Genomic DNA, 14,822 nt, shown 5'->3' with positions numbered 1-14,822 from the left:
TGTCGGGTGATGATAAGCGTTTTTACAAGCAGAAACTCGATCTAATTGATGGCCTAGATCCATACCAGATGCAGAATTCATTCAGTCAAAATATTGAGGATTTTCCCAGTATTTCATACATTGATATGGTGAACTACTTGGTACTGTCGGCCAACCCAGAACATGAGTGGGCATACATTCCCATTGAATAATCTGCTTCCAGAATTGGTTATTTTTCCCTTTAATGCTTTTTAGTCCAAAATTAGATAAACACTGGGCCGATGAAGAGAGTGTTTATAATTATAATGCTAATATTGATCATTTAGCCTAACCTTGTGTATTATAATTTTTGATTGTCAAAATGTATGTAAAAGTTTAGCATTATTATGTCAAATCTTTATCAGTTCATGCCTAACCATTGTGTTTGTGTTTGGTTACAAATGCTATAATTTCTTATATACATATAAACATATGATGGACAAACTCTATTGTAATGCTCTTGGATGATCGTTTTGCCTCCTTGCAATTAAATGCACAAGTTTAATTATTTTTTCGATGTTTCATATATAAGCTGAAGACCCCTTCGGATTAAACCAGCTTTCAGATATTATTATTATTATTTATAATCAATGTTTATTCATCACATAGGCCTGTATGTCTGCACAATTTAATACACAAATTAAAATAAATATAAATATACACTTAATTATATATAGGCATGAGCACCTTGGCGAAAGAGAGACCTAGGTAAGTAGCCTTTGTTAATATAGCTAATATGGGCGCTTTTAATTTTTGTTTTGTAAATCTGAGATGCCCCTTTTGATGTTTAAAAATTGAGATGCCCCCTCCCCCACACACACTACACACTGAACTGACGGTGATACTTTTGAAGTCACCCATGCGATCGGATATAGCATGTTTACACAGGAATAATGATACTTTTAGGGCCTAGCCGAGACTGACCTGATATGAAATAATCAGAACAGATACGTGCTTAGGATAGTGAGGATTCACGTAGATCAGCTCGTGATATTCTGGTCAACCACAAGTCACGTCTGCACTTGGATAATTCTTCTGTATCTTTGTCCTGATTCTGAATAACTGCCGGTATGCGGTAGAAACTCTTGTCATCTCTTCGTCCTCGATTCCCACAGCCAACAATAGCGCAAAAACTGGGCATTGTGTGAATGTGAATGTGATGAAATGGCTAAATATTCAACAGCTCAACCATAGCTATTCACTGAACGCGTCTTTGTATGCCCTCCAAGATGGCGGACCGGAAGTTTGATGACGTGTATTGAAAGCACTCTATACCGAAATTGGGTACTTATGAGTACATTTCAATTATTCTGACACTAGTAGTATTGGATTAAGAAGGGTATCGAAATAACAAATGACTGTGACAAACACTATCTAAATATAGCTATTAAACAAGCCTTTTTCAAGGCTTAAATAATAACTAAAATGTAATGCCAATACCTCGATCTAAGCTATGTCTTATAAATATCACAGTGGGCAGTACAATTAGCAAGCTAAAGCGATATAATTACAAGTTACCTTATGCTTTAAAAAAAATGGCTTACCTGGAATAAACAACAGCCTGTCGAATTGAAGGATTGTTGGAGAATTCACGTTGAGTTCTAGTTACAATAGCATGTGATTTAAAGTCTTGGCGATTTCGAGGCTCGTATTTGATGTTTCCTTGTGCCTAATGCTTTCACGTCTTTGCGAAATGAGGGATATTTGGCTAAAGTATACACAGTAATAAGCTAGTCCGGGTGACAACACTTGGTTGGCAACGAGTTAGCTTGATGTATTGTTCGTAACACGATGCCTTTCCAGTTTCCATTCTAAGTATTCTTTAGCTATTACATACCGATAAGAAACAATGTTTCCTGGATATTTATATTCACTCGTTCTCACGACGTATTGGCCTTGTATATAAAATTGCGGATAGTTAGGCGTTCACAACACAGGAGCAAAAGTTTACGAATTTACGTCAAATTACGTGTACTGACGTCTTTATATTTTCGTTCCAGTAATGTCCTGAAGTGTGTGAGCTGTGGAATATATATAGTAAATAAAAATTTACATTCAACATTGGTGTATGTAATCTATTCCATCAATATATGAAATATGCAATTATCTATTATGTATATTTTTGAGATATTTTTTTTTTAAAGTTTGAACTATATTCAACGCTTAATTGACGGACATGTCTTTGTGAAGACTGGGGTTTTTCACGCTTTTAGTTTCGTGATATTAAAAAGCATAATATTAATTTTTCGTTCTGAACATAATCTTACTTTAAATATTCGATGCCCGAGTATCAATTATTTAGAAAATATATCAATAAACCATAAAATTTAAAATTGTGGAAATAAGTAATCAAGAAATTGACATAGCTGTTCTAGAGACTACCATAGGTTTAAATATCTCAATAAAAACATACTTAAAACCCAAGAAGGTTATATGCGCCGCAACTGTAAATATTCCGACTTAAATTTTTTTTTGATAATAAAGTTAATTTAGCATCACATATAACTAAATAGTATAACAGCAGACCATTTCCATTTAATAGTGACTTTATGAAATGGATGAATGGTAAGTAATTCCAGTTGCAAATTTTGGTGTAGTCTTAACACTTGGCGTATCAACTACTTTCTGAATGAAAATATAAATGTTATCGACTTTTAGATAAATAATAGAGAAATGTGACATTAATTTAATTGAGAATTTGATTGGTAGTGATGTTCTCTGTTCATTTTTTAGGTAAACGTTGTCATTGTTCCACAATAAAGACTTGAACAAATGGACACAGTTCTTATTTATGACAATAGGCGTTCCATATGAATAGTCTTAATAATTCATTCTATTTATAGCATATAGGTCTCTGATTCGACCCCTGGGCGAGGACGAACAGATAGGCATGTCTGTTTGTAAGTTAAACCCAGGTATGGTTATTGGCCTATTCGTTGAAGTACCTGGTTGTTAGATGGCTGAGGTGGTTGTGACCAAGGTTTGAAAAATTAGGTAGAGCATCTAAAGTGTTAATAATTAGAAGAGAAGGTAGAAAGCTACATATAAATACACACACACACACACACACACACATATATATATATATATATATAATATATATATATATATATATGTATACTGTATACACACACACACACACACACACACATATATATATATATATATATGTGTGTGTATATATATATATATATATATAGTGGAATGTCACCAAATTACTGTATTATATATATCTGACTAGCTCATATCTTTATTTGTTAAATGTATCATACATTGATACTGTCTGTAGTGAAATTTAGGACAATGTCAGAAATGAAAACATTTGCAGTAATTATTGACAAAACCAGATTTGCGAAGTAATTTTCCTTTTGATAATTACAAATAGGATTTGCAATCCTGTATATCCGATTACAGATGAATATTGATGACTAATTTGACTAATTTGTCAGAACTGAGGCCAAATATGTTAATAAGATTACAATTGAATACATGGACAACACAATTACCTTTACAAAATATTGTAAAGCCAGACGTGGTTAACTTCATAAAACACTTTATTATTATTATTATTATTATTATTATTATTATTATTATTATTATTATTATTATTATTATTATTATTAGCCAAGCTACAACCCTAGTTGGAAAAGCAAGATGCTATAAGCCCAAGGGCTCCAATAGGGAAAAATAGCCCAGTGAGGAATGGAAATAAGGAAATAAATAAATGATGAGAATAAATTAACAGTAAATCATTCTAAAAACAGTAACAACGCCAAAACAGGCATGTCCTCTATAAACTATTAACAACGTCAAAAACAGAAACTTCGGTGTTTTTAAAGTATTTTTCAAGACAATATGATTAGCTTCTAAAGCATAAGAAACAAAAACATGAATTGACGGACATTCATTTTAATAATAGAAGATTTGCACCCAGCGTTAATAGGCTACCAATCATCGTAGTCTCATGCTCCAATGTAGACTCTTTCGGTGAGAATTTGCCGTCCCGAGATCGGATGAATTTGCTAAATAACGACCTTGCAACAAACCTTATCCGTTTGGTACCAGGCGCAATGGTTCACAATGAAGTCAAACTCCAAGAGTTAATTATATTAGAAATATCCTGCTTACAGAATACAGTTTACTGTTGTTGTTAATTCTGGCGGCAGGATGCTGAACGTTTCCAGAGACTACCACCATCACTTTCACCGGATAGGTCTAACTTGCCGATTCCCGGTAGTAAGGGACACCTCTCTTATGTCCTGGTTTTACCCAACTTTTTTGTTTTCACCTCTGTTATTTCCCCTTTTTGACCTCCCCTCCCCATTATTCCCTTTAGTATTTCGACACGATGGCTTCCGCCCTTTGCTTTTTCGGTGTCCTCAACGGCCAATAGAATTGGAGATTCAGTGAGTATATAAGAACCCCAGAGTAGCTTTCGAAAGCATCAGTTTACTCAGAGTGATCGTCTGCTTTAAATACTAAGAGCTTCCTGAAGTAAGTATTATTATTATTATTATTATTATCATTATTATTATTATTATTATTATTATTATTATTATTATTATTATTATTATTATTATTATTATTATTATTATTATTATTCGAACTGTGACTATTACATTTGATATCTTCACTATGACTCTTGTGTAGAGGGTACACTATATCATTATCGTTTACAGTAGAGAAAAAATTAAAATTTCGTTAAAAAAAAAAACTATACAGGTGAAATGTAAACTATACACACACAAATAACAACAAATATTAATATACCTTCATCTGTTAAAAATGATCAATCGAGATGAACAATTCATTGAATATGGAAAATAAAAATTCTGAGGAAAAACACCATTGAACATTTTTCCCGTACAGTAACTTTTTGTAATAACACTAGCAGTCTAGTAATAGTCATAGACAATGTGGAAACACATTCTTTTTACTTCTTAGCATTATCACCAGCTCATGACATAATCTGAAATATATTCTCGGCTGCTTGAGTACCGCATGACTAACAGTGCTCAAATATATTCATAGAACTTGAAAATATATTCGATATTAGTAAATGTTCTTGCGTTATGGTAATGAAATATATTTTCCGTAGAAATATAAACGTATATTCAGTTCATGAATAACTGGAATTAAATATATTCTTATTATTGGTGGTAGAAGTCTCTTAAAACTAAGAAAATTGGACATTGTTTTAGGGTAGAGCTCTCTTGCTTGAGGGTACACTCGGACACACTATTCTATCTTATTTTTCTTCCTGTTCTTTGAGCTTTTATAGTTTGTATATGAAGGATCTATTTTAATGATGTTAGTGTTTTTTAAATGTATTTTAATTGTTCAATACTTCTCTTGAAGGTTTTTTATTTCGTTATTTCCTTTCTTCACTGGGCTATTTTTTCCCTGTTGGAGCCCCTGGCTTATAGCATCCTGATTTTCCAACTAGAGTTGTAACCTAGCTAATAATAATAATAATAATAATAATAATAATAATAATAATAATAATAATAATAATAATAGTATTTGTGATTGGCAGTGTTTGAAAATGTTCATGTCAGTTACAATGGCAGCGAAACTTGATTATTACTGATGGTATATTCTTGTTCGTTCCAGATGCATTCCAGCCACCTCATTCTGCTCTCTGTCGCCCTCGCGTCGATAGCCAGCGTCGATGCCACCTTTGCCATCGCCGGAGCATCGACCGGCCTCATCTTGGGAGGCCTGGCTGCCTTGAAGGGCGCAGCCCTCCTCGGCTACGCCATCGGCAAGAAGAAGAAGACGCTCTCCAAGCCACTTTTCTTCAAGCGATCCGTAGATGGACAAGTTCACGTCCAGGACGAGGAGGAGACCGAACTCCTGTCGGCCGTCGAGAAAATGGACCCAACCGGTTGCATCCCGAAGTTGCTCTGCCACCTGCAGTTCAAGGAGGAGTCCCGCAGGACTCCAGAAGAAAACGTCCTGGTGCAGATGTTCTCCAACACTTCTGATGACCAGGGGTCCTACAGTTCGGCCTTCGCCTACGCCGCTGAGATCGGCAGGAAGGGAGTTGACTCCTCCGTCTGTGAGGAACACTTCCACTCCTGCCCTTACTCCAAGGATAACGTAAGCGATATGCTTCAGGAGTCTTGGGGTTGCGCCCTGAGGCCTACCCTGGAATGACGGTGAGAAGTCTTCGGGAAAGCAGAAGAAGAGAGATTATGAAATGGTCTTCGATTGAGGGACGACTTGGCCTCTCTTCATTAACATTATTTTGATCTTTTTTAAAGTATTATTTTCATCATAAATAAATTTTACTTTTTGGGAAAGTATAATTAGACATATAAAAGACAACTTTTTATTGTTTTGACACTTTTTGGAGTTTTACAAGACATATGTCAATTTTTTTTTATTAAATACCCAGTATGAAATAGCTTCCAATATAGTTTTAAATTTTATATATATATATATATACATATATATATATATATATATGTGTGTGTGTGTATATATATATATATATATATGCTGGAATTTATCAATCATTTATCAAACAAAATGAATATGTTAACTGAAGAAGTTTCATATTATGGAGCTATTTTTCTTACTATCGATATATAATCTTGATTATTGCAATAAAATTTATACATAGAAAAAAAATCCTTATTATTTTTTTCCTGAAACTTGCTACATAATAATTATAATACAAATATCACATAAGAATTGAAACACGATTCATTCATTCAAAATTTATTCTTCTATCTATCTATCGCTATTATATCTCTGTCTACCCATTTGATGTTTTTTTTTAATATTATTTGAGAATGATCTTTCATAATTAAGTTACACAAAGATTCCATAAATGATATTTATGTATCTGTGTGGCATTACGTTTTGTATTAATATGTCTTTGGACTTATATAGGATCCTTTAAGAACTGGTGTTGGACCCTTCTCTAGTTGAGGCCCTGGCATTTTTCTTACACTGTTAAGAATTTGCCGTAAAAAACGACAAAAGTCCTGGAATAAATGTTGCTAGGCATTTGCCGTTTTAAAAATGGATATTATTATTATTATTATTATTATTATTATTATTATTACTAGCCAAGCTACAACCCTAGAAGTATATATATATATATATATATACAGTATATATATATATATATATATATATGTATATATATATATATATATATATTTATATGTATATTTATACATATACACACAAATATATATATATATCTATCTATCTATCTATCTATCTATATATATATATATATATATGTGTGTGTGTGTGTGTGTGTGCGTGTATACTGTAACAGATACGACTAGAAAGAAAAGGCAATTCTCACTATCCAATTCCTATTTTTTATTATTGAACTATTGAATAAAACTTCTGTGCATAAAATCTTCACATCATTAATCCACTTCATACAACTACACTAGAGTCTCACCAACAGCATGCGGACCCACCCCACATACACTGCACCATTAGCCTTTACCTCGCAGCCCCTGAATGCTCACGTCCTTCCTTTCAAATTATTTCAATCATTATCTTTTTCTCTCTTTCCTCCTTCCTCTAAATACTCGTATTCTCATTAAAACAACTTCTTGATGTTATAATTCTTTTGATGTCACGAATAGTTCACACACACAGCTCACCTTGGGGATTCTCTTTCTGTAAAGGAGAACTGGCTCATCAGTTTTCTCATACGTTCTACCTTTGGTTTAAGATATATTATAATAATTCCTTCCTGTCTTTTCCATTCACGCACAATAAACAAATGCACATAAACGGACGCGAACATACATACATGTATGCATACATGTGTATATATACTTTATACATACATTTTATATATATATATATATATATATATGTATATATATATATATATATATATGTATGTATGTATGTATATATATGTATGTATATATATATATATATATATATTTTCATATATATATATATATATATATATTATTTGTGTGTATGCTTGTGTGTCTGTGTGTATGGATATGTATGGTGTACGTATATACACATGTTAATAATGAACAGATTTGAATATAAATGTTCAAAATAAATGAATATATCAATTATTACCAGTTGCAATATTTAACATTTGTTATCTTTTATTTCTAAAAACTTTAGCGAGTTGTCCCTCTCATACTACTGTGCAGTATATTCAAACCGAAACCTATTTATAGAATCACTCCGGGGTCACCAATGTGACGAGCCAAGAGTAAGTTGTGATTCAGTTGCTTGCATCCCGCTTTTGAGTCACAACTTATTCTTGGCTCGTCACATTATCTTTATTACTTTCATTAATACTATCACTATCATTATCATTATTATCATCATTATTTCACTATCATAGTCATGATTTTTATTATTATTATTTTATCAAAAATACCTGTAGCTGCAATCTCCATATGTTTATGACAAATATCATGAGGAAATTTATCAATATATACCTGATCGTAAAAAGGCAAATTATAGAATCCAGTCATAAACTGCTGGCGTACAAAAAAAAAAAAAAAAAAAAAAAAAAATAGACCTAAGTAATTTACTGGACTTACATTTTCTGCATAAGTCTTAGTCAACAGTACTATTTGAATCTTTCTGACCTAAAAATGAAAAGGAGTATAATAGTGAAAATTAGCAGGATCAATGCAACTGGGATTATGTAGAGGAGTTATGTTATTAAAAATATCTATTGACATTCAGATATGTAGTTTAGATTTGAGAATAGTGCATGCCATGTGGATATAATAAAAGGAAGACCTTACGATAATATAAACATTAAATAAACGAAATTTATAAATGAGATAACATTGGAGCACAACAAAGAGAATTTATCAAATTAAGAGAATTTTGTAATATGGTAAGTGTAAGATTCTTTACAAAATGAATTTCTGATTTACATATAAAAATTATCTCAATGAATACTTCTTTATAATAGAAGGAACATTATCTCCTTGTAGAATAAACACTGAAAGTAGATTAATTAAAATCAATATATTTTACTTTATGGCAACCAAATTTGTAAGCCCTTGACTGCAAAGTGTGGGAAACGACTAGGTCCAGCTCATATTTTCTAACTTGCTCCGCCACCAAGCATCGTGATTGGCCCCATCTTTTCACAGCTGATTCATGTAAACATGAAAATAATAATAATGAAGCCGATTATAGTAATTATAATACTTTAGATAGTGACCCACGCGGATGACATGCGCAACACATCCATGTACCTCTTGCTAGATCAGAGGAGCAATGAGATAATGTTAATTAGCAAGCGAAGAGGGACACGGTGGAGTAAAGACATGAGTGGCGGCCAATCACGATCCTTGTAGGCGTGGCATGTTAAAGATTTTTGGCTGGAAATAGTAGCAGCACAAAAGAACAAGCAGTTCCTCTATTACCAATCACTGGAATTTCCTGAATGCTTTTGTTTAAAGAAAGTTTTTAACATTGTTTTTTTCATTACTGTTCTAGTCTGTTCTACGTAAGGGCACTGGACTGCCTGTTATATTAATCTTGTCATTAGGAAGGATATAACTTATTAGATTGTGGTAGAAAAAGTTGCAAGTAATAAATAGAAATTGCTGATAACTATTTACCATTGTTATGGAATCATCACTGGAATTACTGCACAGATATCAGTCCATTCTGTCAAAAGGGAATGTGAATTGTAATGTGTGTTGTAGTTCCTACCTGTACCAGTGTGCTAAAGCACACCATGAATTCTTGCTGAGAACTGATTGTGAATTCTTGCTGAGAACTGTTAGTGAATTCTTGCTGAGAACTGTTAGTATTTGTCTGTTTACTAATTCTTATAATAAATGTAAATATTTCTGATTTTTGCAGACCATTTAGAGGAGTCAATTTAAAAGACTAGCACCAGTATTTTTATGTGAGACTGGGCATCGTACCACACCACAAAAATTGTCTTGAATTGACGGAAATATTGTGAAGTTCATTTTCTTAGTGACTGGCCTGGGTCATCCCCAGACCTTAACCCAATAGAGAATTTGTGGATTATCATTAAAAGGAAACATCAGTGCAAAGATACCTCGTCACTCCCAACGCTTGAAGTAACCACCAGGAATCGTCCATCACCTGACAGGTGTTCCACGGTGCCTTCGTGACGATATCAAGAGAAAAGGGAATGTCACAAATGTACTAGTGATGGTGCAAGTTTACTGATTAATGCTATTATTCATTTTTGATCATAATGAAAAGTTTTTTTTTTTTTTTTTTTTTTTTTTTTTTTTTTCTTTTTTTTTCTTTTTACAGGCCAGTGTGGATTGGTGATGGGTAGGAGAATTTTGTCTGATCGCTCAAAGCAAACTATCTTGGTAGGGGTGTCCTTGATTAGTACAGCAGTGCTGATCATGGAGATCCACAAAATCTTTCACTACGTTAACGTATTCTACTCTGGAAAGAATATATATATATATATATATATGTGTGTGTATATATATATATATAATATGTATGTATATACATACATATATATAATATACATATATATGATATATATATAAATTCAAACTGTCAAAAAGTTAACATCCTGTTGCTAGTGCGTTTGTTATAGACCCGCTGCTTGATCATCTACGCTGGTCAAAAGAAGCACTTGCGTTGTCCAGATCCTCTTTTTATCCCAGTTATTTCCGCTTGTCTTCGCTAATTTACCTTTCCTGGGTTCTCTGGCCTATTTTCGAGGTTCAAAATGTGGGTCATTCACCCAGACATGCCTTTCCCTTTCGATACCTAAATGCTCTTTGGCCAATAGGATGACAGGACTCGAACTTTCTTAGATCTAGCTCGGCGTATATAAGGATGCTTGGCTTGTTTTCGGCAGATTATCCAGCGAGTGTTCACGCTTTGGGGAGTTTTCAAGACGCCGTTGCAAAGTAAGTTGTTTGTTATTGTTATGGTTCTCAAGAGAAGTTTGATGAATAGTCCGATTACTATTATGCATTCTCTTAAAGGTTGTACGATACGTTTGTTATTAGATGATGAATTTAATTTGTAATTAGAAGATGAAGGAATCGGTTGTTGAAAGCGAAATACATAAACTATTTTTATTGGGCGTTCATTTTTTTTTTTAATTTGAAGATCAACATATATAATTTCTGCCTGAAAATAAAATGGATTTGCAATGTGAGTGCGATGACTAACGTCGGTCATTTGCTGGAAAGAAAGAAAACGAATTCTTTGAATACTCTAGTACACAGGTAATTCAAATCGGTTCTCATAAAATTTCAGGGCTACATGAAAAAATCACAGACCATATTTATTTGACAAAATAATCAGGAGGATAAATTTTACCTATAATTCTTTGAACATGAATGTAAAATTGTTTGGAAATATTTTTTTTTTTTTTTTTGACAAAATACGTATTCCGCCACTGAATATGGAATACTTTTTGAAAAAGAATTCAGTGAAATCTAGAATGGTTTCCACTAAAATCTATAGCTTTATTTTCTTATATTATGATGACATATAATTAAAGATTTCTTTCCTAATCTTGGGAAATAGTCTCAATAGTACACATTTTGATTTTGTGACGTCACTGTCAGCACGACCTAAGATTCATATGATTTATTAATCCCATGGTTTGCTTGGTCTTAAAAATAGCAAAGCTAGTAAAAAGTTCAAATTTAAATTAAATCTCTCGTTTTTTAGGTATTTTTTGTTGTTATATAACTGCCAAAATCAAATTAAATGAAAGAAACTGGTTCCAGTTCAAAATCTTAAACATGCTCCACCCACAAACATCGTGATTGGCTTCCACCTTCTCACAGCTGATTTATGCAAACATAACAATGATAGTAATAAAACAGATTATGGGTAATTATGACACTTTAATTGTGATCATCGTGATTGGCGTATGTAGCGCATCCATGTACTGTACTGCTTACCATAACATAGGAGCAATGGCATAATGTTTATTTCCGAGTGAAGCTAGCCACAGCTGAGCAAAGACCATTTGAGTAGCCCCAATCCTGATGTTTGTGGGTGGAGCATGTTAAAGATTTGGACTGGACAAAGTCGCAGCCGAATTCAAGGTATGGTCACTTCAAATGAACTCGGGTAGAACCACCTTTTTAATTTTTTTTTTTTTCATTAATAAGAAGTCTGATAAAAGGAAGCGATTTACTTCAAATTTAACCTCGTGTCATGCAAAAATTTTTCGTAATGATGCAAGCAAAGCTGTGTTCTGATAAACTCCAAAATTCAAAAGAATTGCAAAATATAATTGTTTATAGCTCTAATCAATCTGTTTATTATATTATATGCTGAAGCTTTAACTAATAAGAGGTCCTCTGCCCATTGTAGATGCATCACAGCAAACTGACCCTGGCTACTTTGGCCCTTCTTGTGGGTAGCCACCACTAATGCCACCATCATCCTCACGGGGCGTGGCCACAGGCCTCGTCCTTGGAGGTCTAGCAGTCCTGAAGGGAGCCACCCTTCCTCGGTTACGCCATAGGAAAGAAAAAAGGACTCTTCGGTCCGTCACTTCTTCAAACGCTCTGCTGACGAAGTCGGCGCCGATGACCAGGCGGAGGAACGCCTCCTGTCGACCGTCGTGAGGCTCGACCAAAGCGGTTGCATCTTGAAGTTGCTCTGTCACCTGCAGTTCAAGGAGGAGTCCTCCAGGACCCCGGAGGAAGAGGTCCTGGTCCAGATGTTTGGCAACAGGACGGAGGCTCTTACTGCCCACACCGCCGCCTTCGTCTTTGCTTCCGAGATAGGGAACCGAACAGAGATCCTGCCGTCTGTGAGAGGTACTTCGGTCAATGCCCTTTCACAGGCGAGGAGGTTGGTAGCCTCCTTCAGGAGGCCTGGGCTTGTGGGGTGCAAGTCCTTCAGAAGGAACACTCACAGGAATAAATCACCTCATTTTCCTTGATAAGTTATGCAATGATTTGCTTAATGTTGTTGATTTGCATATTGTCAGTTCTTGAAACAATTTTCGGGTTTTGTTACTATATTTTGTAAGTCTTGTTGAAAGATATAGGTAGTATTATGACGTTTAATAGGAGATAAGATTTTGATTGTTTTCAATAAAGAAAGTTTCCGAGAATTCGTGGTTTTACCTTCCTCATTGACAGAATTGAATTTTCAAGATTTTAACTACGATATTCTAAAACGTTAACAAATGTTGAGAGAATCTCTCTCTCTCTCTCTCTCTCTCTCTCTCTCTCTCTATATATTATATATATATATATTATACACACACACACATATATATATATATAAATATATATATATATATATCCTATATCTGCATGTATAAATAAATATATATATATATATACATAAATGTATATATATATATAATATATAGATATATATATATATATATATATGTGTGTGTGTGTGTGCGTATACAAATGTAAGTATATATAGACATATATATGCATGTATGGTTGCCACTCTCTCTCTCTCTCTCTCTCTCTCCTCTCTCTCTCTTTTATATATATATATATATATACACGTTATTTTCATTTATAAAAAAAAGTATATTTATAATAAAGAGATAAAAAGCATTGAATGACTTTACTATTAATTTTACCTTTCATATAAAAATCCTCATCAAAGTATGGTGAATTTCCCAAATATCCCGAATATATAATGAGATACTGTATATTTACTCATTAATGTTTAAAAAAAAAAAAACAATTTTATAATAAATCAAGCTAGATTTATTTAACTATCAACCTATTCTTTCTCTCAGGAATATCGTTCGAGCATCCTTCAAAGAAAGGACTCCTTACCGTTATGTCGGGTCCACAATCCTTAAGGATTTCCTGACGATCCTTTCCTGAAGAATGATTTTGTGTACATCACTTCAGCTTCAAGCTCTTCGATGGGATATACTATCAAATTAATTATAGTTTCGTAGCGTTGGTACTCATAAATGAAACTATCCTTCAGGTAAGAAAAAGATGAATAAATAAAATCTTAAACACTACACTGTTAGAAAAAAACCGTAATCTTAATCGGAAATTCTCCGTAAAAATATCGGTGTTCTCAATCGTATTTCATTAAATATAGGCGACCGTAATTTTACCTTAGTTTGTTATTATCTTTCTCGGGTAGGTGACCGTAATATCACTCATTTACGTCAATATATTCGTTTTAAAACGGTAAAAATCCTAGAATAAATGTTGCCGGACATTTACCCGTTTTTTTAATGCAAATTTTTAACAGTGTAGAAAGAATTATGAATATGTCATGAAAAGTACTTTTTTTAATATTCTTTCATATAGTACTTGACTTTCTTTCATTTTAACTTTAGAACTTTTCTTAAAAAGATCTCATATATTTTTATCTTTTAGATGGCTTTTTTCATTCCTGCCCCACACAATATCAGAGGAAGCTGTATAACGACACAGAAATCCCATATGAAGTAATGAATCATCTTATAATAGCTGAATCATTTTTATTTTTACGTGGGTATTTAGGTGACCATACATAATCCAGCCCGATATAAATCTGCTTTATAAAAAGGTATACGTCCCTAGGGGGTGATTTGTTTCCTGTAGAACCTTGCGGGTAACATTAAGAGAGAGAGAGAGAGAGAGGAGAGAGAGAGAGAGAGAGAGACGTTATTAAAGCAAACCGTGTCTAAATGATTGCACATCTTGTCTGTATTTCCGCACAGTTGTTGTATGATAAACTTAGTAACGTTAGTGATAAGATTACTATATTTCTATTTACTGCCACCATCGATAATTAACAACTTCTGTATTATAAGAAATGTAAGAAACTCGATCGGCAACTAGCTTTCTCGGAAGGGGAGGTCTGTGGTT

General features: G+C 33.4%; 1 protein-coding gene and 1 pseudogene across 1 annotated transcript; both read left to right on the top strand.

Moving 5' to 3' along the window:
• The first annotated feature begins 4,038 nt into the window (after positions 1 to 4,038).
• On the top strand, positions 4,039 to 6,407 carry LOC137623834 (uncharacterized). Its single transcript, XM_068354642.1, has 2 exons — positions 4,039 to 4,512; positions 5,632 to 6,407. Exon 2 carries the CDS (start codon positions 5,632 to 5,634, stop codon positions 6,175 to 6,177), a length of 546 nt encoding a protein of 181 aa, XP_068210743.1. The 5' UTR covers positions 4,039 to 4,512; the 3' UTR covers positions 6,178 to 6,407.
• Positions 6,408 to 12,339: 5,932 nt separating this feature from the next.
• Positions 12,340 to 13,044, top strand: LOC137623832 (uncharacterized; annotated as a pseudogene).
• Positions 13,045 to 14,822: the final 1,778 nt, after the last annotated feature.

This window comes from Palaemon carinicauda, chromosome 30 (assembly GCF_036898095.1).
Source record: "Palaemon carinicauda isolate YSFRI2023 chromosome 30, ASM3689809v2, whole genome shotgun sequence".
Lineage (NCBI taxonomy): Eukaryota > Metazoa > Arthropoda > Malacostraca > Decapoda > Palaemonidae > Palaemon > Palaemon carinicauda.
This window is presented reverse-complemented; position numbering and strand designations above follow the sequence as displayed.

Coding starts and splice junctions, on each gene's coding strand:
- LOC137623834 (XM_068354642.1), top strand. CDS start 5,632: ATGCATTCCAGCCACCTCATTCTGCTCTCTGTCGCCCTCGCGTCGATA.